Here is a 25,958-nt window from a genome sequence, read left to right as displayed (position 1 = left end):
TAGTGATTTATAACATTTTTTCCTATGACTATAGATCGCTTTGATTTCTTTGTCTGAAAACTGCCTGTTCATATCCCTTGACCATTGAGCAATTGGGGAATTACTTGTATTTTTTATAAATTTGACTCAGTTCTCTATATATTTTAGAAATGAGGCCTTTATCAGATATACTTGTTGCAAAATTTCCCCATTTTTCTGCTTTCCTTATAATTTTGGTTGCATTGGTTTTGTTTGTGTAGAAACTTTTTAATTTTATATAACCAAAATTATCTATTTTACATTTTGTAATATTCTCTGTATCATCTTGGATCCTAAATTCTTTCTTTACCCATAAATCTGACAGATAAACTATTACATGTCCTCTTAATTTGCTTATGGCATCACCCTTTACGTGTGGATCATATACCCACATACCTTGGTATTCGGTGTGAGATGTTGGTTTTAAATAGGAAACAATTAACAGGAAAGACACTGGAATTAAGAGGGACCGGGGAAGGCTTCCTGCTGGAGGTGGAATTTTAGTTAAGATTTAGAAAGACAAGGAAAAAGAGGCTGGCAGAGAGATAACTGATTGATCTCAGGGAGGGAGGGAGGAAGGAAGGGAGGATCCAGCCTCCTAGGCCAGGACTCTACCCTAAGCACGAGCCACCTAGCAGCCCCAGGGTTTGGCGCTTAAAGACCTCCCGGGACCAGCAGCAGCAGTGGCGTGTCTCCTGATTGGTCCCACCCAGGCCCCGCCCCCTCAGGTAGGGCGACTTTAAATTGGCCAGGAGCGCTCCAGGTAGGCAATCCGGGGAACGGTCAGAGAGCCCGTTTCCCCGAGAGCTACTCTCCCTTGCCGCCCCCGAGCTTCCAGAGTGGCCTGCGCCCTCGGCTTGGCTTCTCGGTCTCTTGGGTGAACCCAACTGAGCGGGGGGGGTGGGGTGGGAGACGAGAGTAAGAGGTGTCTGAGAGAGGAGGGGGCGGGGAGTATAGGTGACGTTGCCAGGGGCGCGTGCTGGGCGTGACGGCATTTGCACGAGCCTCGGGGGAAGGCACAGACGGGGCGGCGGCCGCGCGAGAGCAGGTGAGCGCAGAAGCGGGAGCGCGCGAGCGCGGGGCCCATCTCCCTTAGACCCTCAGCCCCCTCCCAACCCCCCTCCCGTCGCCGGGCCCCCTTGGGCAGGGAAGAGGCTGGAACTTAACAGGGACCCGCTGCTTTCCTCGACTCCTCCCGGGATGGGCGAGGCCCGGCGGCCGGCTCGTCTCCCGCTCCTCGGTCCCTGCCGCGGCTAGGAGAGAAGCAGGTTTTTCCCCTCCCCCTCTACCCCGGGTGGGGAGGGACTCGAGCCGGCCGGCTCTGGGCGGAGCTGGGCCCGGGCACCGCCCCCGCCGCTAACAGCCGCCGGCTTGGCGTCGCCGACGCGTCCCCGAGTAGGCAAGGGACTGAGCACTAACGCCGCGGGGAGGAGCGCCCTCCCAAGCCTTGGCTCCATCTCGCCTCCGTGTCCACCCCGAGCCCGAGCCCGCGCCCGAGCCCTCCGGGAGAAGGGGGAGGAGGGAGGGAGAGGTAGGGGAGGAGGAAGGGGAGGAGCCTGCCCCCTCATTAGCATCGCGGGTTGTGTGGAGGCCGAATGCGGCGGCGGGGAGGGGCGGAGCTGGAACGGCAGCCTCGGCACCTCCCTGCGGCTTTTTTCGATTTATTCTTATTCGTATTTATTTATTTTTGGAAGGCTTCGATCCTCTCTGAGCCTCCCTCGTCGTCCCTTTCCTACGTCACGCTGGGGGTGTCTCTGAAGCCTGGCTCAGGCCGCCCCTCTCCTCTCCTCCGCCCGCCACTCCCTAGAGCTCAGTAAATATTTCCTGCTGCTCAGCAGGGAGGCTTAAGAACACGCCGTGCCTCCAGGACCGAACCCTGTGCTCTCCTGGTTAGTGGCCCTTCTCGGATGGGGTGTTAGTCGTCCCTGTGCGCGTTTCGTAGAATCAAAGAGAGTTGGAAGGCCGCCTCGTCCAACCCATGGATGAAAACACCCCTAAGTGTGTGACATACTCCAGAAGTGGTCATGCGCCTCCGAGGACTGGGAAACCACTACCTCCCAAAGCAGACTTTGTCTAGTTTGACCGTTCTAATTGTTAGGCATTTTTCCTTTGATCCCAAGTCTAAATTTGCCTCTGACTTCTCCCGTGCTTTGCTCTTGGTCTGCCTCCAGGGGTCGAATGAGACAAGAGTAATCCGTTCTTCTACATGATTGATCTTCAGGTACTTGAAGATGGCTGTCTAGACGTTCCTCCCTCCCTCAATCTCCAGTCTTCTAACTATATATATATATATAATCTCCCAGTACTTCCAGCTTATAAATTTGCTTTCAAGAAGTTGAGCATCTTCCTAGTCCTGCTACTTGCTGCATGGGAATTGGTATTTTTAAGGATAACTCGTGGTTTTTAGAGGATAGGCTTTAGAAAGGTCTATTTGAAATGGCAGAATGTTGACATCTAGTTGTAATATTACAGAGTTGGTGTCGTGTTTGTAATATGACAAAATTTTCAATGTCATAATTAAAAACTCCAACAAATCAAATATTGCCTCATTGATGCCTTATTGAAAGCACTGCCATTCCATTTTTTTTATAAGGACTTTTTTTTAATAGTATCAAATTGTTTAAGAGATAGCCAACCTCTGAGTCAGGAAGATAGGCCTAGTCTTGCTTGACCCCTGCTGTGTGACACTGAGCAAGTCACTTAGCCTCCCAATGTCCCAGGCAATTCTAAAAAAAATTGCAGAGATGATACCACTTTTTATTGCTAGAAAGAGTTTAATATTTGGGAGTTCTCTATACCACTTAAATCACAGATCAAGTGCCCATTCATTACTTTGGCTAGCTTGTCCACCAGGGCAAGCCATCCAGGTGGTTTGAATTTTGTTGACCCTTCAAAACTGGCCCCTCTAACACTTACAATTACATTAACATCAAGGAAAAGTAATTTCTGTGACACCAACTTACTAAAATGGAGGTACTTTAGCTCAGTGGGGCTGAAGAGGAATACCAACCCTAGTTTTCCAAGCTTCAGGACCTCCAGGGAATTTGTTTTCTGTCCCTGACCCTTGAATCTGCTATATGCATTTCAGTCATTCATTTAATTAGTACTATTATTCTATTTAAGGATGTTCAAGGCAATCTAGCATACCTTTCAACCTGGAATTCTATAACTCTCCAACCTGATCTAATTTTACATTCTTCTTCATACACCCTACCTTTCGTGTAAACTGCACTACCACTGTTGTTCCCTGAACTTGATCATCTCTCTTTACCTATATGCATTTGCTTACGCCACTTTTCCTTCCTAGTATGTGTTCCCCTCTCATTTGACCCTCTTTAAATCCTCATCTTTCTTATTCTGCAAGCCATCCCTGATCCCTGTCCTATCCCTTTTTCCCACTATCCCCCATGCCCTTTCTTTTCACATCCCCTCAGAGTGCAAAGTGCTCTGGGAGTTCAGAGGTAGCAGAGATTACTTCTGACAGGGTAGATCAAAAACAACAACAACAACAAAACATGGAAATAGAGGCATTTGGATTAGCTCTTAAAGAAATGGTAAGATTTATTCTGTCATATGGGTCAAAGGGCATTTAGGGAAGATGGTACAGCATAAACAAATACAGGTTATGTTAGGAGAACTTCCAGGAGTTTAATTTGGCTGAAGTGTAGAATGGATAATAGAGATGAGACACTGTTTTGAACATTTACTGGATTCCTAGCATACTAAAATACTAGCATTACATATCCCTATTCAGGATTTGATAGCAGTGAATCAGGGGGCTGTGTGGGTGGTGAAACAGGGATTGTTGCAAAGTCTAAATGTCTATGTGTGCGGCATCAGGATTTTTGTATATTTCTGTGACAGACCATGTGGAGGTGGGACTGTGGACCTGAACTATAGCTGTTCCTCTGAGATCTTGAATTCACTTGGGAGCCCTGTTCTGAGTATGTGGTTAGTTTGTGACTTTCATTGAGTGTAGGATGGTGTGTTAAGGGTTCATCTTATTTTTCTGTCTTCTTTCTTTCTTTCTTTATTTGTTTACTTTCAGTCCTGAATTTTCTCCCGCCTGCCCCTAATTGAGAAGGCAAGAAAAATACAACCCATCACAAATATATGTAGTCATGAAAAACAAATTCCCACATTAGCCATGTTTGGGGCAGTGTGAGGAGAGTGGGAAGGAAAAAGAAAATGTGCTTCAAAATCTGCACTCAGAGTCCATAACCTCTCTATCTGCACTTTTCTTCAAGAGTCCTTTGGAATTGTGATTAGTCATTGTATTGATCAGAGTTCCTAAGTCTTTCAGAGTTGATTATCTTTTTTATTGATTTTATGCTATAAGAAATGGTGAGCAGGTTGGTTTCTGAAAAAGCTGGAAAGACTTACATGAACTGATGCAAAGTGAAATGAGCAAAACCAGGGGAACATTGCACACAGTAATAGCAATAGTGTATGATGATCAACTGTGAACGATTTAGCTATTCTCAACAATGCATTTATCTAAGACACTTCCAAAGGACTCATGATGAAAAATGCTATCCACCTCCAGAGAGTCTGAATGCAGATAGAAGCATACTCTTTTTCACTTTCTGTATTTTTTTCATGTTTTTTTTTCCCCTTTGGGTCTATGTCTTCTTTCACAACATGACTAATATGGTAATATGTTTTGCATGATTAAACATGTATAACCTATGTCAAATTACTATCTTAGGAAGGAGGGAGGTGAGGAAGGGAGAGAGAAAATTTGGTACTCAAAATGTTTTTAAAATGAATGTTAAAAATTGTCTTTACGTGTAATTAGGGAAAAAATAAAATCTTTTTCAAAAAATTGCCATTCACCAGCTTATGGTAGTAGCAGTGGTGACTAATTGAAGTCAATCTTTTATTTGCTCCTACCCTTGCCAAAGACTTGTGTACTGAAAATGGTGTATAAAGAGCACTGGAGGAGAAGATACGGGAAAATTGGAACAGTAATGCATTATTGGTGGAGTTGTGAACTGATCCAACCATTCTGGAGAGCAATTTGAAACTATGCACTAAGGGCTATAAAACTGTGCATACTTTTTGACCCAGCAGTAGCACTTCTAGGTCTATATCCAAAAGAGATCATAAAACTGGGAAAAGGATTCACATGTACAAAAATGTTCATAGCAGCTCTTTCTGTGGTGGCAAAGAATTGGAAATTGAAGGGATGCCCATCAGTCTGGAAATGGCTGAACAGGTTGTGGTATATGAATATAATGGAATACTATTGTGCTATAAGAAATGAGCAGGAGGACTTCAGAAGAACCTGGAAAGACTTGTATGAGCTGATGCAGAGTGAAGTAACATCCACGTTGTGCGATGACTAACTTTGATAGACTTATCCCTTCTTAGTAATGCAAGGATCTAACACAATTCCAAAGGACTCATGATGGAAAATGCTATCTGCATCCAGAAAAAGATCTATGGAGTGTGAATGCAGATTGAAATATATTATTTGCTCTCTTTTTTTTTTCCCATTTCTTCTTTCTCGTGGTTTCTCCCATTGGTTCTAATTCTTCTTTACAACATTATTAATGTGAAAGTAGGTTTAATATGAGTATATATGTTAAGCCTAAATCAATTTACATGCTGTCTTGGGTTGGGGGAGGGGAGAGAAGGGGAAAAGATTTGGAACTTAAAATCTTACGGAAGTGAATGTTGAAAACTAAATAAATAAATTTATTTAAAAAAAAAGAGCACTGGACTTAGAAATAGGAGGCCTCATTTTCAGTCCTGGCCCCCTTGGTTAATAGCTCTGTAAAAATGGTCAAGTCACTTCACATCTCTAAGCCTCTCCTGTTAAGTGGGGTTGATAATAAAATCACTTCAGAGTTGCCAAGGGGAAAACTTTTTCAGCTGTAAAGTACTAGATAAGTGTGAGTTATTAGTATAAGGTTGTAGCTGGTTGATGCAAGTAGAGTGTTATTGCCTGTGGTATAATTATTTGCCTATTATAATGCCTCATAGTATTTAAGTAACAATTCATTAATTGGCTTTGCAGTGTTTTTAGTATGTGTAACTATCATACTTAAGTTGGATTTTTTTCCGCTGACATTCACAGTCTTGGTGTATAAAATATTGAAAGGGAAGGGAAGAGTTAAGTAGATTAGTTTTGGAAAATGCTTTTGAATTTTGTGCTAAATAAAATGCACATTATTCAGTATCAACTCAGACAAGTAGTTTTTTTCCTTAATAATATTTTTTTCTAATTACATGTATAGTTGGTTTTCAATACTCATTTTTTGTATAATTTTGAGTTCCAAATTTTTCTTCCATCCTTTCCCTTTCCCCTCCCCAAGACAGCAAGCAATCTGATATAGGTTATACATGTACAATCATGTTAAACATTTCCACATTAGTCATGTTGTGAAAGAAGAATCAGAACAAAAGGGAAAAATCATGAGAAAGAAAAAGCAAAAAACAACAAAAAAGTGATAATAACACACTTTGATCTGTATTCAGATTCCATAGTTCTTTCTCTGGATGTGGTTAGCATTTTCCATCACAAATCTTTTGGAATTGTCTTGAATCGTCGTATTGCTGAGAAGAGCTAAGTCTATCAAAGTTGGTTGTAGCACAATGTTGCCGTTACTGTGTATAAAGTTCTCCTGGTTCTTCTCACTTCACTCGGCTTCAGTTCTTGTAAGTCTAGGTTTTTCTGAAATCTGCCTACTCATCATATATAGAACTGTAGTATTCCATTATATTCACATAACACAACTAGACAAGTAGTTCTTAAGATAAATTCAGAAAAGCTTTTTTTTATTTAAATATTGCAAACAGATAACTCTCTTAATTCAACAAATATTTATTAAAGGCCTTCACAAGAAACTGTGTATGATGACTAACACAGATGCAAACAAACAAAAAGTCAAAGCAGACAAACATACCTATATTCCTTGAAGGGTAAGACACAAACAGAAATAACTATAATATAAAGTATAGGTATTGGAGAGCTAGAAGTAAAGTGCTCTTGAGAGTTCAGAGGACAAAGAGCTCTATTAGAGACAAAGTTGGCACTGTTGGAGTGTATTTGCTTCTTTGGGGGTAATAAATAGCTTCAGACACAGAACAAGTGTCTGAGTCTGCAGGAGCTCTCCTGATCACTGAACAGTTCTCTTGGTGCTGACCTACTTGCACTGAAGTAACAGTCTTTGCTTCCACAGCCCAAGGCAGATGTGTTAAATGGCAATTTTGTGACCTTTTTACTGGGAGCACAACACATGGTACAGTGGAAGGATCACTGGCTCTGAAATTAGAACACGTGGGTTCAAATCTAGCCTCTAACCCTACCTGTGTGACCTTGGCAACTCACTTTAACATCTACAATCCTCATTTTTCTCATTTTTAAAATGAGAGGTTTAGACTAGATGGCTAGAGATACCTTCCAGCTCTAAATCTTTGATTCTACATGAGTAGGCCATGGTTCTGGGAATCCTTTTCAGCTAAAGAGTCTTTGAGAAGCTATAGGTAATTTATGCACAAAAATGGAGACAGACATCAAATCCTCAAGGTCACACCATGTGTCTGCTCACTTGTCAGAGATAATAGTTATTTATGTAATAATGTATTTATATATTTTATATATTATAATTTATGTTTTAAAGTTTGCTAAAGGCTTTATAAATATTGCCTCATTTGAGTCTGATAACAACCTGTGAAGGAAGTGCTACAGGTATTATTATCTCCCTTTAATTCAGAGGGTAAGTGACTTACACAGGAAATGTCAGAGGAGAGATGTGAACTTTGGTCTTCCTGATTCCAACTCTTATGCTCTCTGTTTCTGGGAAGAGAGATGGTGTTTGTGTGGTGAGAGGAGCAGTGCTATGGAATCAGAAGATCCACTTTGAGTTCTTGCTCTGCCACTTACTAGCTGTGGGGACCATGGATAAGTCACTTTGTCCTTTGGACCTCAGTGTCTTCATCCATAAAATGGGTATAATATTCTTCTTTTCTCACAGGATTGTTGTGAGTAAATATGTTAGAGTTTATGTACTGACTGTTATCTTTCATCTACCTTGTACTTGCCCAGCACTTTACTTTGCTACTATAGGATGACTTTGGCCACTTTAGTAACACCAATGATTTAACTGTCATAGAAGCTGTTCTTCAGATAGCTGACCAGATGCCCTGGGTGTAGAATTTCCAGTTGACACTTCACAAAGGTAGTTCCTGTGTATGCAGTGCTTATGTCTTATTCCTATCTTCCATAAGTGTACGTGTGCTCAAAAGTCATACAACTAGATTTTAGTGGCAGATCTTGGGCTAGAACCCAGGTCTCCTTAATTCTAGTCAAGGGTACATGATGGAAACTAATGTAAGAGAAGACAGTAACTTGGAACCAGTTTGTGAAAGGACCTTGAGTATCAGGCTGAGGAGTTTGAATAGAGTTGATAGATGATGTGCAGTGAAAAAGAATGAGATCACTCAGGGGATAGTAGAAAAAAGGCAATGAAGAACTATTGACAAGGAAGGTCAGAAAAGGTTTCATGTACAACATGGTGCTGGAGCTGAGCCTTGAAGGAAACGAAGAATGATAAGAAGTGATATAACAATGGGAGTAATTCTAGCAATAGGGTGATAGGCATTGCAAAAGTAGGTGAGGAACACCACTGGATCCATTCAATATGGTGGCGATCTTCCTCAAAACAAAACAAAAAAAACAATTTTTGAGCAGTAAGATGGCACAATGACATGATTATACCTGTGTCATTGGGAAGACTAGTTCTATCTCCTTTTATACTTCCTTAATTCCCTATCTCACTCCCCACAGAATCTTTTCCAAACCTTTTCTCCTCAACTCTCTTGCTCCTGTCTACTTTTTCTCTGCTAAGGACCTTGCCTCTTTAGTGAGAAAATTGAGGCCATTTGAAATGATATCTCTCTTATCCTTTAGTCTTTATTTCAGCACAGCTTGATGTCATCTCCATCTCTTTCCTCCTTTCCTCCAGCTCTTTCCTCTTTTCTTCTTGCCAAGGCCAATCCCCCACCATGTGTCTTTGAGCCTGTCCCTCTTGTAGATTATAGCTTCAATCATTCTTCAATCTTCAACTTCTCCTTACCTTCCTTACTACCTTCAAACCTGCCCAAATCTCCCTGATCCTTGGAAAAAAATCTTCATTAGGCTCTACCATTTCCTTGAGCTATCATCCTATGTTTATCCTTCCTTTCTCAACTAAACTCCTAAAAAAGTTACTCTACCTTTTTTTCTCCTATCACTCTTCAATCCTTTGCAATCTAGGTTTCAGCCTTATCACTTGACTGAAACAATTCTCTCCAAAGTTACTGGTAATCTTTTTAATTGCAAAATTGGTCTCTTTTCAGTCTTCATTCTTCTTGACTGATCTGCTACATTTGGTGCTGTTGACCACCTTGTCTTCCCATCTGAGCTTTCCCCGTTAGTCTTGTATGACTTTACTCTATCCTGTCTTTCCTCTTACTTTTCTGACCATTCCTCCACAGCCTCCTTTGTAGTTTCATTATCCAGATGATAACCACCTAACTGTGATTGTTCCCTATGGCTCTGTCCCTTTCTTTTCTCTCTATATACTGTCTTGGCCTCATCAACTTTTATGGATTTAATTATCAGAAGGTAACATTTGAGTTGAACCTTGAAGCAAACAGAGTTTTAAGAGGCAGAAGTGAAGAGAAAGTACATTCCAGGCATGGGAAACATCCAGTGCAAAGACAGGGAAGTGGAAGGTGAAACATTGTGTGTGAGGAACCTAAGTAGACTAGTATGACTGGACTATAAATTTCATGGAAGAGAGTGATATTTAATAAGACTAGAAAGTTAGAATAGGGCAAGGTTATGAAGAGCTCCAAATGTCAAACAGAGAAGTTTATATTTGATTTTGGAGATAATCGGGAGCTACTGGAGTTCATGGAATAAGGGAGACACGTATGACATGGTCAGATGTTTGCTTTAGAAAAGTCTCCATGAAGTGGAGGATAGTTTGGAGTAAGGAGAGGCCTTGGGACAGGGAGATTTGTTAGAAAGTTCTTGAGTCTGGGTAAGAGTAGATAAGAGCCTGAATTAAGATGATGGGTATATGAATGTAGAGAAAGTGACTTATAAGATAGATGTGGAGGTAGAAATGACAAGATTGGGCAACTGATTGGATAAAACCTATATGAATTGATAGCTGATTATAAATATATAAAATTCTATAAGTATTCTGAATTATTTTCTTTTAGTAGAGTTCAGTCGAAAAGGGCGGAAAGAATAAGTATATAGCACCTATTGTGTGCTAAGCATTGTGCTTTACAAATATTATCTCATTTGATCCTTATGACAGCTCTGTGAGGTAGTAGGTGATCTGTTATTATCTCTATTTTACAGTTGAGGAAACTTAAGGCAGAAAGAGGTTAAGTGATTTGTCCTGGGTCACACAGCTAGTAAATATCTGAAACTGGCTCGGAACTCAAGTCTTCCTGATTCCAAGGCTCAGAGTGTCATGTGCCACCCAGCTGCCAACAAAATAAATAACAATTTATCTAAAAATTAATCTGTTAACAAGTTAAAATAATCTGTGATATGTTTTTGAACCCATTTGGAAGAAGAAGGAAGCAGGACAGTTTCACCTGTGGGTAGCTAGGTGCTATAGTGGGTAGAGTTCTGAACTTGAAGTCAGGCAGACCTCAGTTCAAATGCTTCTTTAGACATGAGCTGTGTGACTCTGTGCAAATCATTTAACTGCTCTCAGCCTCAGTGTTCAGATCTGTAAGTGGGGATAATAGCACCTTCATTGAGTTGTTGTGAGAATCAAATGAAATAATGTATTTAAACATTTTGCGAGCCTTAAAATATTAAATAAATTTGGACTATTGGTAGTATCTTATTACTGTTATTATTTGTAGTAGTAGTGGTATCATATGAGACATTTGTAAAGTGCTTAGCACAGTGCCTGGTACATGGTAGACACTTACTGTATGCTTGTTTCCTTCTTTCTCCATCTTCATAACATGATTACGATGTCATATATTGAAAGGTGGAAGGGATTGTAGACATTATCTAGTCCAACCTGGGCATTTTACAGAGGGGAAACTGAGGCCTCAAAGGCTATGACTTGCTGAGGGTGAAAGAGGTAGGAAGTAGCAGGCCTTAAATGTGCAACAACAGGCTGTGATTAAAATATGGTACCCTTCCCATTATACCACACTATCTTTTTGTGGAAACTTTTGCCTTTTGTTTGTGTTGTATTACTGAGTGCATCCAAATATATATAATAATCATAAGTGGACATTCTTCATCTATCTGGTCTTTGCTATGTGAATTGTCAGGTCAGGGGCCTTTGAGTGACTACAGATCTTGTCTAGAATATCCTACAGCAGGCCCGGGTCATTTAATAAGGATTTGGGTGAGTGGAGGGGGGGGGGGCACATGTGGAAAAATGTAGAGGAAAATCCTTTGTATGTAGAGGAAGTCCTTTGCCTTGCCAGCAGCGGGCTTTAGGGTCGGCCGCAGGCCACAAGTTGTACAAGCATGCTCTGCGGTGCAGAGTTCCAGTGCTCCTTGATGCAATCAATATAATGTCATCTGCAAGCAGGGACACCTGGAGGACCTCTCTATCCATAGGGAATCCCTCTTCAATTTAGGCTCTATGCAGTGTCTCCGCTATCACAGTGGCAATACAGCTCCATTGTTTTATGCCTCACCTGATATTTATAGTCCAGAGAATTGCTCAACATATTTTTCTTTCTTTCTTTTTTTTTTTTTTTAGACATGACATTTTTGTTATGTCCTTCAAGGAATCTTGAGACACCTTATGAAAGAGCCTGTCGGGCTGGATTTTGGTCTACTGAATCAAATGCTTTTTTCATAACCAACGAGCAATAAACACTGTGGAATATTATGTTCACTGTTCCTTTCAAATAATTGTAAAATGACAAAGATGTGGCTTTTTTTGAATCTCATTTGGAAAAGCCTGTTTATTCTGTATCAGTAATAATAGTGATTATATAGTGCTTTAAGGTTTGCCAAGTGTTTAACAGATATCTCACTTACTGTCATTGAGGTTGTTCTTGATTTGTTTGTTTTTGCTAGGATGGGATTTTACCTCTGTAAACAGTTCTGGAGCAAATACAATAAAACATAAACTTTTTCTGTAGTATAAGTAATTATCATTAAAGTTTTGTAGAGATAGGGTAATAGGCATATAGATTGTTAGTTACTGATGTTCTCTCATCAGGTTGCCTTTTTTGGTATTAATAAGGTCCCAAATTTTTTCCACTTGTTTGGTATCTAACCTTTCTGGATACCTGGCACATTGATCCTTCATGCTTTCAAAATTGTGTTGCTTCTGGTACAGACCTCCTATAGTCAGACTTGGTCCAACACATGTGCTTTTCCTATTCTTATTCTCTTTAGTGCCATTTCTATCTCCTTTGTAAGTCCTTCTTAGACTGTGGTGTTAGGGACTGAATGGAGGTTCCACTGTCCTTGATGGAGAAAGCTGTTTTACTGATTTTTATGAATTGTTTCCACTTTTCTTCCGTTTGTTGTCCTCTTTCCACTTTCATCCTTAAATGTCCTCAGATTGATTCTTCTTGGTTGTCTTCAAACTCCATTCTCTTTTCTCTGCTTTATGAACTAATATTTAATATTACTCACAATTCTCTATTATCTTCACAAAATTCTGTGATCAAGTTTCTAGTTTAACCTGGTGATGCCTTTGGCAGCCATCTCTGTTTGGCAAATAAGTCAGTTATTTGCTTGCTGAAGCATCTTTTTGGGCTCTTTTAGCCTTTTTGTTGTAACTTCAGTATATCAGTAGAAAGTGAGGAAAGCTTCTAGCACTTTGGATGGATCTTCTGTGTCAGACTTATGGTAAGACATCTACAAGAGTCAAACAGGATGGGCAGGAATGGGTTGGAATCTGCATCTTTGGACAGAACTTTTGAATTAATGAGATCACAAGTCTGACTATTGCTGAATGTTCTGGGGAATGTTTGATGTAAAAGGTCATCTTAAAAAAATGAACTTTGGTCTGGCCTCAGACCAAACGCTTGACACGGTCAAGCTGTGTGACCTTGGGTAAGTCACTTAACCCCAATTTTCTCACCAAAAAAAAAATGAACTTTGTAGAGGTAGTTACAATTCTCCTCATCACTGTTTACAATGCAAACAATATACCATTAGTTCATCCTTTGTATATAAGAACCTAAGTAACCTTTGTCAGGCCTTTACCAAATTGTAAAGCCTTTAAGTACTGGCTAGTTGAAAGAGGACCAGCCTAGCTGAGTTCCTAGAAATTTAGTAACATTCACTTCAGGGTGACAATTTTTTTTTCCCTTCAGAACTGAGTCATAGAAGAGTTGAGATATGTCTCTTTGGAGGGAGAACCTGATCCAGTATTCTAATGGTCTCTGACTTCACTGGAGTATCAAAGTATGTATAAAACAATGCTAGGGAAGATGCAGTTGGGTATTTTTCCAAAAGAGAATGACTGTCAAATGCCTATGGACCGTAGAAAATTATGGTACAGTTTTTTATTCATTGTAAGCTCATAAAGAAAGCAGTATTGCAATCTAGCTGGAAGTGACAAATACTTCTTTTTTATACAGAATATTCTTTTGTAAAAATTTTTGCTATGATAAGATTTTACCTCTATTAACAGTTTAGTTCTGAAACATATACAATAAAACTTTAATACTAGATTTTCCATAGCATATATATATTACACATTATAGTATATACAGGATAGTATTTGACCACTCCAATTTTACTATAGTTAAATGATACTGCAGTAAGAAGTGGGATTTTGCTGAAAGACATTGGAAAATTTATTACTTGTTCATGTAAGGATGTGATAATATAGCTTAGGATAACAGTCTTATTTTTCCTTAGAACTATTACAACTTGGAGCTTTTTATACATTGTAAATATGTCCCTACCTTTCCTTTTTTCTTCTTCCTAAAAGTAGTCTGGATTTGTGCATTGTGTGCTCTGAACCTAAAAATTTCCAAATCATATGCTTCAAAAGGGAAATTTTTTTATAGAAAAAGTGTATGAATATGGTTCTGATTTGCTATATTTAACTACTTTTAGGAGGTTATCAATTTGTCTTTAAGGGTTATTGATATTTCTCCAGAGAGAAATCATGGTGTAATGAAAGGAGTAAAGAACACGAGACTTAGAGTCTGGAAGACTTTGAATCCTGACTATGACACCATTAACAAGTTGCATAAAGCATTTCTCCTCTTCAACTCCATTTCCTCATCTGTTACATGGAGATGGTAATTCTCATAGTATCCTACCTACCTCATTGCCTTGTGACAATCAAATGGAAACCTTGAAGTATCAGTTATTTCTTTCTGCCAGAGTGAACAGCAAATTAATATTTTCTCTAAACCAACATTATTTTACTTTAAAATGTCTTCTATACGTAAATCAAATCCAGCTTAATTGGTTGTAAGACCAATTGTTTTGCAGATCTCTCTGTTTTAGAGAAAGCTTTATTCCTTTTTCGTTGGTAACTTTCCATCTGTTATATAAAAAAATCATACACTAAACCCCCAAATGGTCTATGTTTAACAAGGAAATAATTTTTAAATGGTTAATTCAGCCTTTAGTATTAATTTTAAAGGGGGGAGAATATAATCTTAATTTTAAAATGTTAAAAAGTTAGTCCTGTATAACCCATGTAATAACTAGATTTTCATTTTTATATTATAATATTTGAAATGGAAATATAAATGAAACAAATCTTATAGAAACTGCTGTCTTTGTTTTGTAAATTATCTGGCTACTCTTAAGATTAGATTCTAGTTTATCCATGTGAAACTTTGGGCAGTTTGAGAGGAAATTAATGGGTTAAATGTTTGTGGGCTGGCTAAAGCTGCAGTGTCCAATAAATTTAAAGGCTCCCTCTGACTGACAGTTGATGCTTAGAGAGGCTGGATCAGATTAGTCCAGGCTTCAGGCTTTGTTGAGACTGGGAAGCCATTTTAGGATTCTTTGGTGTGGAAGCTAAAACACGGCGCTGTCAACTTGCAAACTTCCCTCTTCGAGAATCGGTTTGTGTGCTTGCGAAACTTTTGGAATATAATAATGATAGTAGGAATGCTCTGAGCAGGTGATCTGAAAGTAGACCCTGGAACTTTGGATAAAGAGGTTTGATATATTTATTATTGTCATATTGAATTGTAATAAAGAGACTAATCTTGGTGCTTTCTAGACCCACATTAAATAAGACTGATTTTCTTTTTGGTCATTTTATTTGCTTTTACATGTGCTGCAATAATAAGCTACTATTGTGTTACCTAAAGTGTCCAATCCAGATACATTTGTGGCAAGTTCAGTTTCACTTTAACTCTACTTTAAAGGTTTCTTCTGTAGGTGAAATTGTGGACTTGCTTTTATTCTTTCCCCCACTTAATAAACTCAGTTTGTTATCAGTGACTTACTATAACTAGCCTTTTCATAATTGTAAATGTTTGTAGGCCTTCTGAATAGATTGCAACTTTTTACATATTTTGATTTTGGAAATAATACCTGGTGAAGTTTTCCATCAATTTCTGGGTATTGTTTGTTTATGATGCTGAAAATTTGTTTTCTTTGTAATCTTTGAAATAAGAAATGTATTGCTTTTTTCTAGTATATCTTCAAAACTGATTTCATGATCCTATAACCTGTTAAATACCAAATTTTGTTTATTGTGGTCCCATTTGATTATCTTGGTTTATAATTGACTTGAAACATATAGCTGTATAACTTGTCATTTTGAGGATACTTTGATGCATGTCGTTTTCTAAACTGTTAAGTTCAACAGTTCTTAGACCACTAGGGATGTATACTTTCTGAATAGAAAACATTCAGATTACATGTGATAGGTGTTAAAACCAAGCTTTCAACCATATGCTTTACATACTACTTTGGTTTCATAACAAACTTTAAAAATTTTTATATTTGCATTTTCAGCTAGGAATTATCAAACTTTTTTATCATTTCCTTTGAAGGAGAAAAGCTCCTAATATGTTTGCGACACCTTAAAAGTCAAGAGAAATATTTTAAATCTATGCTATAAAATTCTTGAATAGTCTTTCAAAATACATATTCTTTAAGTTTGAAACTGACATTTGTGTCCATAATGGAATAGCATCCTGATTTATTGGCGTTGTGTTAATTAATTTTTGGGCTGCTGACTTTAACTGTACTAAGTATCAATAAAACAACTTAAATGAGATCAAATAAATTTTTTCTTTGTGACTTTTATGTTCATTGTAATAGTAATGTTTTTTCAAGTATGAAAACAATACCACTGATGCACAATTAGTAAGACTATACACTTTTGAAATGGTTTTCCAGTCGTGGCAGAAGATGCAAATATTAAATTTTAATCTTGTTATGAAACCAAAATAATGTAAAGTGCCTGTCTTTAATCCACTTGCTCATCAGATATGATTGTGTTGTGAAATATAGAACATGCTTCAGGGAGGCTGGCTAGATTTAAGAATGGAACAGAGGAAGGCTAGCTTGTATACATACAATTACAAATCCATCAGACCGCGTGTGTGTGTGTGTGTGTGTCTGTCTGTCTGTCTGTCTATCACTGGTCTTTAATCAACTGAGCTAAGCAGCTACAGACAGCAATAGTAATCTGAAGCTCTTTATTTAAAAATCAAGAACTACTAGCAAAGAACTTTAAATGCTAAGGCTAGAACTGCTTTGGGAATGCTGCATGTGGAACTTGGATGTTCCTGCATCATGCTTAAGACAAATTTGTGCTACTAATTTTCATTGTAGGGCACAGAATTCAGTCTCAGGCTTAAAAACAACATTACTATATGTTATTACAAAACTTAGATTTTAATCTCTTTTTCTACAAAGAATGCAGAGTTCTTTGTAATAATGCAATTTATAACTTTTTAAAAACTATTATAAAAAATTAGAAAGTCAGGTGAAATGAGCAATAGGGTATGTCTCAAAGAAACTGAATCAAGACCTAAGAGTGGAACTGCTGTTTGTATATCTTGATTTCTACATAGCAATGTGCAGACTGCTAGCTTGGGACAGTCTGCATACTTTAAAGACATTCAGAAGGTTTTCCAGGACCTTTTTCTTCTTTTAAGTTGCAATCATACCCAAGATGTGTGGCATTTTAACTCTGAAAATTAGATGTAAATATAAACCATATTCAATGATCTTTGACTGTCATTTTTTGGGTGTAGGTCATGGGTTATGGCTAGTATGTCTTCCTTCAATGTGGGATGCAAATGGCAAAGATATAATATTACGTTATCTCCTTTAATTAGCAGTGATATAAATGGAAACTGGGATCAGGATTTTTTAAAATGCTGTTTACAATGGTTATATATTCCCAAAAGAATTAAATAGTTATCAATAGATGATTCAAACTATATTTTTATTTTTAAATATTCTAATGTAAAAAAAAGTTCAAATTTGCTACTTTAACATTGACTAGCAATGCTTAAAAAAGAAATCTGGGCCTATTACAGCTATGTTTTTTGTTCATTTCAGTAATCCAGACAGGAAAAAAAATCAAGGGTCCCATTAAAATAAGAAGAGGCTTAATTTTGGGGGGAGGGATGGGGCAGATAAATAGTTAAATTAACTTCATTTTAAAATAATTATTAACATAGAACACAAAAGTTCAATAAAATATTTTAAAATAGATCAATTCTATATTATGACCCCTTAAAGGAGAAGGGAAGGGCAAAGTAATAAAAAAAGAATGAATTTGTGAGACACCAGAGGAAAAGGCAGAAGGCCAGAAAGAGACTTAGTGGCTTCTTGCAACAAGATAACCTATTCTTGATCACTGCTTATTCCTTGAAATAGTTTCTGAGTAGTGAGTGTATCTCTTTAACTCTTGTCTTTTGAAAAGCTAATTATGACTAATAGTTGGTCAACCTTGGGAAACTGCTCCGTTCTAGATGGAGTAGCCATGTAAGTAGCCATGGAGTAACATTCAGGATAGAAATTATTTTCAGGTCTCAGAGGTGATAAATAGGGGAAGATAGGTGGCACAATGCATAGAGTGCCTGGCCTAGAGTCAGGAAGACAAGTTCAAATCTGGCATCAGACACTTCTTAACTGAGTGACCTGTGCAGTTACTAAACTTTACCTCAGTTTTCTCCTCTGCAAAATGAGCTGGAGAAGCACATAGCAAATCACTCCAGTGTCTTTGCCAAGAAAACTCCAAATGGGGTCACGAAGAATTGGGCATGACTGAAACAATTCAACAACAAAAAAGGTGATAACTAAAGCAGTATTATCTTCTCTCCCACCTCGCCACTCGCCCCTTCTCAATTAAACCAGTGCTCTGATCCAGCGATCTGAAGATCCCAAAATTCAGATTTAGGGGCTGTAGAAAATAGCTTGTTCTCATATTCTTTACTTGGATTCTGAATATTATATTTAATCATAATTATTTAATTTTGTATTAATGAGCTTTGCATTGTAAATAATGCACTGATTTTTAGCTAATTGTTAAGTAAGCCACATAGAATTGGTAAGGTCATTATCTCAGAAAAGACAGAAGTTTCCTAAATATGCTTTGAGCTTTACAGTTAAACATAGGTTATGTTTATTTTTTAAAATGGATTTTTCTGCTACTTTAAAACTAGCATTCTGTTACCTTCCTTGGATTTTGGTAGATCACATTTATTTCTTAATTTACTCTTTAATGAAATTAATGTAACTGCAGAACTTTTAACTTAGCAAACTAAATGTCATGTAACTTATACAACAAGAAAGGGCTGTTTATAACAAAATAAATACAGACAATTATGAAAGCAAATTAAGAATAACAGGAAGACTATAGCAACTTTCTTACAGCTTAAAGTCATTTGATCACTGATCACTGTAACTACTGCAATCACACTTTAAGGATTTGGGAAATTTGTTTAATTTCATTATGGCCTTCTCTCCTTCACCCCCAAATGAACAAATCCAGTTTGCTTTTTCCATTTTTTCTCATCATTGCCATTATGATTCCTGACCCTGGGCACCTGTTAGAATTTAGTGCTTGCTTATAGGAAACATGAGCAACAGCTTGCCTTTTATTTGTACACCTTTTATTTTTTTACTACATTCAGTATCTATCCTTGGCTATAATATGAAAAGCTTTCCAGAAATCTGCCAGTCAAGATTTGCTATAGGATCCAAGTTATAATAGCATGTTAGATACACAACGGATACCCATTTTTACCTTGTCTTAAAACTGAGCCAGATACAATTTACCTATAACTGAAAACTCAGTTTACAGCCCAATATTAACTATGAGTCCTACCATTGGGAATTTACTTATTTTAAACTTAGGCATTCCGGAATTTTTTGAAACCCACGCAGCTGCCATTATATTTCCTGCCCTACTTTTGCCTGTACTATTGTAATAACCTCCTGACTGTTCTTGCCTCTAGTTACTTCCTTCTTTAATCTATCCTCCCATCTTTTATAAAGCTGCCAAAATTATCTTCATGAGACACAGGTCAGTTCATATCACTCCCTACCCAAAAACCTTCAGTGGCTTCTTATTTCCTCTAGTTTAAATACAGACTCCTCAGCCTAATATTTCAAGACCACTCTACACTCCAGTTCTAGCCTACCTTTTGGCCTTTCTATTATATTACTGACTTTCATACACTATACATTTTAGCCAAACTGTACAATTTGTTTTCCCAACTCAGTGGTAGTCTCCCACCTATTTGTGTTATCACAAGGTGTCTCATGTGCCTGTAATGGATTCTCTCTTTCAGAATTCTTATCTTCCTTTGAGCTCAGTTCATGTGCTACTGAGTCTGTGAAACTCTTTCTCATTCCTCTAGTTCAGTTGTATTCTCTCTACCTTTAGATTACCTTGTATTATACTTATCTGTTTATCCATTATATCTGTTTCTCACCCTTTTCCCCCACATTCCCAGAAAGGTCCTTCAGGGCAGGGAATTTTTCCTTGCACATGGTAGGCTTTTGACAAATGTTTGAATTGTATTGTATTTGTTACAATGGGGGGAACCTCCTCCCCCTTGCCTACTAAAGGTAATAGGCTGATCTGGTAGCTTAAGTACCCCTTTTCTTATACTGCCAGAAATTTCCAATGTTTTCCCTTTGAGGACCTCAATATACAAAAAATATAAAAATAATCAAGGCAATATATTAATATTACCTTTTAAAGAGAAAATTAGAAAAAGGGCTTGACTTTTTATACCCTAAAATTTTTTTCTCCAGTATTTTAAATTCTTATTATTAGGGCCAGCCCTCTTAACTACCAAAGAAAAGTTGACTAATTTCATCTAGGAAATAGTCTTTGTATTGTGGCACATATTTCAACAGATTTCATAAATCAAACATAAATCAAACAGATTTCAAAACTAACAATTAACCGAGGCTAGAAATACTCACTATTAAGTATTTGCTGAGCAGAAGGTCAATTCATTAAGTGGTCTAGTAAATCAGTGGGGAAGTCTTTTAAGCACCTAGAGTCGTTCGTGACTGTTTAACTTTTAAAATTTCCCATGTTGCATAGTCCTAGCTATATATGAAACATTTCTAGAAATCAATCACTAGTTTTGTAAGTAAGGATATAAAGCACCCTTGCAAGAAATTTTTATTAATGAAAAAAGAATGTCAATAGGTATAGATAGAATGGTGGTGATGGGTGATGGATTTATTCTCCTTGAATGAATGCACTTTAAGCAATCATTTGGGAATAGAAAAGTTAGAAATGTTTTATTTTTCCATTATTTGAATATATGGGGTGGTGATCATTAAATTAGTTACATAATCCAGAGGATGACTGATAATAAGTTATGTAGTCCAGCCTCAATTGCAGACCTGCACAACTTGGCAGTAGGTGGGGGCCAAAATTAAAATAGGCTAAACTTCTTCAGGCCACAGATAGTCTTGTTACTAAAGACAGACTGATAATGGTTGGTTGCCACGGGTCATGTGACAAACAGGAGAGTGTGCAGTGGTAGCCCACCTGCCAGGTTATGATAGGTACAATAGTGACTAGTGGAAGGTTAAGTGGGGCACAGACAAAGTACTCATTATATCTTTACTTTCTTTTCTTTTACATCCTCTGCATTTTTGGGGGGTTGCCAGAAATCCTTTGGGCCCCAGTTGGCCTGTGGGCCATATGTTGTACAGGCTTGATCTGTTGGATACTTAGGATGTCATTCAGCAGTCAGTCTGCAAACATTTATTAGATTGCTCCTACATAAGAAGTTTAGAAGCAGTTTGGTATGGTTCTGGTTCTCTAGTAAGCAATAATGGACTTTATAATCGAGCCAAGTGTGTGTTATTGAAGCTGCTTGTAGTTGGTATTGAAGCAGGAAAGTACATAAAGTTTGGGGAAAGTTTTTTCTCTATTTTCTTTTTGGTTTCTTAGATTTCTTACATTCAAATCTAAATTTTCATCACTTTATTGTGTTCTACTGTCAAAATCAGTCAACAGTATGGACAGAGACAGACAAAAAAGGAAATATAGGCAAATGAACAGACCAGTAAACAAATATACTATAATACAAAGGTATTGTAATATTCAGCTACATAAGTAAAATAGCAGTATTAAAGTACATTTAACTGAAGTGTCCAATGAGGAACAATCACCCTTTTTGAGACTGTATATCCCAGTTGGAGGCAGGGACTTCTTAGAAGGGAGTTGAAAAATGTGAAAGATATGAGGGGGGAAAATAGTTTATAATTACTTTGTTAACCAAGCTGATATATTTTTGAAATTGAACAGCCCCCTTAAATTTTCATAAGATTAAAAAAAAAAGGTTAGTGGATATATCCCTCAGCCCCCCCCTCAAAGAGAAGGCAGTTTCAGTTAAAGTAACTTAGAATGGTCTTAAAAACTTACTGTTTTATACACAGACATTTTGTACAAGATGGTTCTTTGTTCCTTCTCTATCTTCATTAGATTTTTCAACTATGTGGTGACTCATCACTTCGCCGTTTATTGTTGTAGTAGGTTTGTTTTTTTTGTGTGTGTGTAAAATATTTTTACTCAGAAGAAAATTTGTTAAACCAATCTAAGAGACATAGGTGATGACTTGTGAAGCAAAATACTCTCTGCAAGTGATTTTAAATTTTAAGAACTTTTAGTTTTTACTGAGGAGAAGAAACAACTTCATTCTAATTTAAGCTTATTACATGGTTTGTGCTTTGGTGAAAGCACTTGCTATCTAGTCAGTTATTATAGTGTTAATTAAAAATAGAAACTGATTTCAACTTTCTTTGATTCTTATAACAAAAAAAATTGCAGTCAAATAATGTTTTGAAAGTTTCTTAACCGTACGGTGTGAAAAGTGAGAATGCAAAGTGTTTTGAGCATTCTTATGAGGTTAATTTATGAAAAGTATTGTACTAGTCTAAGAGCTTACATGTAGGATTTAGCATCTTTTTGTGGATATAGTTTTTGAGAGGGAAATGGGGTAAATACCTAAAACAAACCACAAAAAGGAAGTATTCTAGGGTATGCAGTTATGAGAACAGAGCTACTACTATTAAAACTAGATGAATCATGTGGTTCAAGAGAGCATTGATAATGAAGTTTTAGCCCATCACAGTGAAGTACATATTGGGCAAGTTTCTTTGTGACGCGTTTTCATTTTCTAACACTTTTTAAAAAGGCCATTACCTTTTTCTTTACCTACTACAGTATGATTTGAAATCTTGAACATGGATTTTTCACGTCTCCACACGTATACTCCTCCTCAGAGTGTGCCAGAGAACACTGGCTACACATATGGACTCAGGTAAGTGAGTGAGAGAGAGAGAGAGAGAGAGAGAGAGAGAGTGTGTGTGTGTGTGTGTGGTTTGGGTTTTTTGATTGTGATGTACTTAAATGTCCGCAGTACTCTAAATGTGTAATGTACATCAAGGTTTTTTTTTCTTTCTTTTTTTTTAAAGTCTATATAAATACTATATCATAGAAATTTAATTTACTGATTTGGAAATTGTTTTTGTATATTTTTTGAAAACTCCATAAAATTTTTGAGCCAACAAATTTCCAGTGACTCAGTGATTACTCATTACAAATAAAATGCTATCCCAAGACTCCACCCAAAATGACTTGTGTTAACATAAAGGAAAATTTTTGTAGTGATAGAATCATCAGTCCCCTCATGTAAAATTTGGGTATTGTGAATAGATAGCCTCCTAGGGCCCTTCCAGTTCTATATCAATAATCCTCTAATAATAAATTTATTGCACTAATATATTAAAAATCTTAGAAAAAAATTTTTCCCCTTAGTTGTAGTCACATGAGATACAAAATAACCACATAAAGGATATGTGAATTGAGGAGATTAGCCATTTTAGCAGAGGAGTAGGTTATAGGAACCCAACTTTTAAAAATAAGCTATCAATTTTCTATTTTTTAGTGTATTGTCATTTAAATTATCCTATACTAAAAACTCAAAAGGTACTGCTCAGTACATAGAGGTCTGGCCTCTGAGTCAGGAAGACCTCAATACAGGTTCCGCCTTTGACACGTACTTGGCTCTGTGGCCCTGCCTGTTATGCCTAGCAACTTTCCACTACTCTGAGTTGCTTAGTAGTTGCCCATCTGCATCAGTTAGAGGAAGGAGTCTTAACCTTTTTTTGCATTATGAACTCCTTTAGCAGCCTGGTGAAAACTGTGGGCCCCTTCTCAGAATGATGTGTTTAAGTGCATAAAATCCATAGGATTATAAAGGAAACCAATTATATTCAAATAGTTATCAAAATACAAGTTCATGGACCGCTGAGTTGGAGGAATATTGGCACTGGCCTTTCCCGTTACTCCAATGAAATCATAAATCTGGTCCTCCCCAAATGCTAAAATTGATAAATTTAAAAAAAAAAGATTGTGGATCATAGAATTCTAGAAATGTCAAGATGGACCTTATAAGTTAGATTTTCTAACTTACTCATTTTATGGATAAGAAAATTGAGGCTTATCTATCTAGGTTAAGTGATAATTGCCAAGATAAATAATAGTGGATCTGGAATTAGAACTCATACCCCCTAACTCCCAAATTAATATTTATTCTACTATATCCCTTTCCAATAGAATGTTGAATTTTTTGTAAACTTAAGGAGTGTGCTTGGTTTCAGGAGGAAATATGGAAGATATGTTCCTGGACTGATTTGGATTTGATTTTTTAGAAAATGTTTTGATTGAATTCAAAGGCAGTATGTTTAGAGTATGTCTATATATATATACATACATACGCACACATATATATTCACAAAGAGGGCTTTCATTACAAGTTCTTATAAAACATGACTCTTTAAAGGATAAAGAGATTTAATCTTTACAGAAAACTTTGTAAGGCATTTTAGAAGAATTTTGTTTGAGAATTTAGAAAAGAATACTATCTTAACTTCAATTTTCTTCATTGCTTTTTATGTGATTCATAATTCTGATCGACATCACATTTTTCATGGCAACACGTTTTGTTTACATAAATAGAATTATAGTTTTTCATGGTGGAATGAACAGATTAACTCTACTAAACTCCAGTTTTTATTTTCTATAGTATGAACGTAACTAAAGGTTGGTCTTCATAATTTATATGTTTATTTGTTAGTTCTGAAGACATTCTTTTCAGAATTAAATATTTTTAAAACTTTGTGATCAGGTCTATGTTAGGAAAGCAACACTGGTGTTTCGTGGTTGCCTAAAAGATGAGCATTGGTGTTTCTGTAAAGATAACACCCCTCTCTTTCCTAGTGTTACAGTTGTAAGTAGATTTGGGACTTGCCCAATTGAACGTACAGTTGAAAGGTAAAAGAGGATACTCTGAGAAAGTATCCTAAGAATGTTGGGCTACTGCTATTATCAAAGAATTACTATTGTATGTTTAAGTTTGTGTGCCTTACCAATTCTTGTCTCTGTGCTCACTTTAAAAAATAGATGTATTCCTAAAAAGCCTTATAAACTTAATTTTTGTAAAAGCAAATCAAATCATATTTTAAATGCTGTAAGATAACTAACTCTTTAAGAACTAATGAATCCTTCTGTAAAGCAGATGAAGAAGCATTCCTCTGATTTTTTTTTGTGGAGTGATCTGTTATAGATCTGATTTGGTGTTAAAATAAGAGATATCTATAGGTCATGTTTTACCAAATAAAATCTTTATGTAAAAAATAATTTTTACAAGCTATGCCTACTGCCTATTTATATCAAGTAATAGCCAGTAAAATAAAATAATTTGGTTAGACCTCGAGAGTTCTGCCAGCATTTCATCTTTGCTCTTATTTGAACTGTGTAACTTACTTTACCTGCATGCATTTTCTTAGTTGTTTTTCTTATAAATTTGAGGTGATATACCTAAAAACATGTGGAGAATTTCATTTATATGTTGGTCAATTAATTTGTCATTTAGCAAACAGTCGACCATAGTTATTTGATGCTCACTGCAGCTCGTGCGTTTATTGGATAGAACATTTATTTGAATAGTTTTGTGTGGTTCTGGTTTTAGGTTCTGGGAAAAATATTTTAGCATTTTGTATTTGGTTTATATATAAAAGCCAGGAAATAAAAATTTAATTAAAAAGTTAAATATTCTTCATGAAGATAATAGACCAAAATTAAAATGTTTTACTCTATTTTAGGACCAGATTAGGCCTTTACTATTTGAGTCTTATTCTAGCTAATGTTCCTAATCTTTTATATTGTTTGCTAAATAAGTATGAATATATTCTCATGTCATTCTTCCCTCCTAATTCAGAATTGGGACATCTCAATTGTTCTGTTTTGCTTTTTCATCCCCAGTCATTTAATAGAGACTACAGGTAGTCTCCGTTTTAGAGTGTGTTGTGTTCTGAAAGTTTGTGCATTTCTGAGAACTCTGAATGTATTTTCCTATGGAAATAGTGTTATGTTATACTTGGATGATCACTGCTGCACTGCCCACGTGTTATTTGGATTCTGTAACCTCTCAAAAATCTTATTACTCTGAGA

The 25,958-nt window shown here is 37.0% G+C and overlaps 1 protein-coding gene across 17 annotated transcripts in view; it reads left to right on the top strand.

The window, feature by feature from the left end:
• Positions 1 to 997: 997 nt before the first annotated feature.
• Positions 998 to 25,958, top strand: part of LOC114052104 (SUN domain-containing protein 1-like) — a 62,847-nt gene continuing 37,886 nt past the window's right edge. For 10 of the 17 annotated variants that reach the window (XM_027874572.1, XM_027874578.1, XM_027874582.1 and 7 more), the window contains exons 1-2: positions 14,973 to 15,154; positions 22,668 to 22,764. In XM_027874572.1, coding sequence (XP_027730373.1) covers positions 22,688 to 22,764 — 77 coding nt within the window. In that variant the 5' untranslated portion in view covers positions 14,973 to 15,154; positions 22,668 to 22,687. Of the gene's footprint in view, positions 1,067 to 13,338; positions 13,430 to 14,971; positions 15,155 to 22,667; positions 22,765 to 25,958 lie in introns of those variants that run through there. The other 7 variants (XM_027874583.1, XM_027874581.1, XM_027874571.1 and 4 more) reach the window with 5 other exon arrangements.

This window comes from Vombatus ursinus, unplaced genomic scaffold (assembly GCF_900497805.2).
Source record: "Vombatus ursinus unplaced genomic scaffold, bare-nosed wombat genome assembly UNPS02014807.1, whole genome shotgun sequence".
NCBI classification, from domain to species: domain Eukaryota; kingdom Metazoa; phylum Chordata; class Mammalia; order Diprotodontia; family Vombatidae; genus Vombatus; species Vombatus ursinus.
The sequence above is the reverse complement of the archived record's forward strand: the minus strand, read 5'-3'. Positions and strand labels throughout refer to the sequence as shown.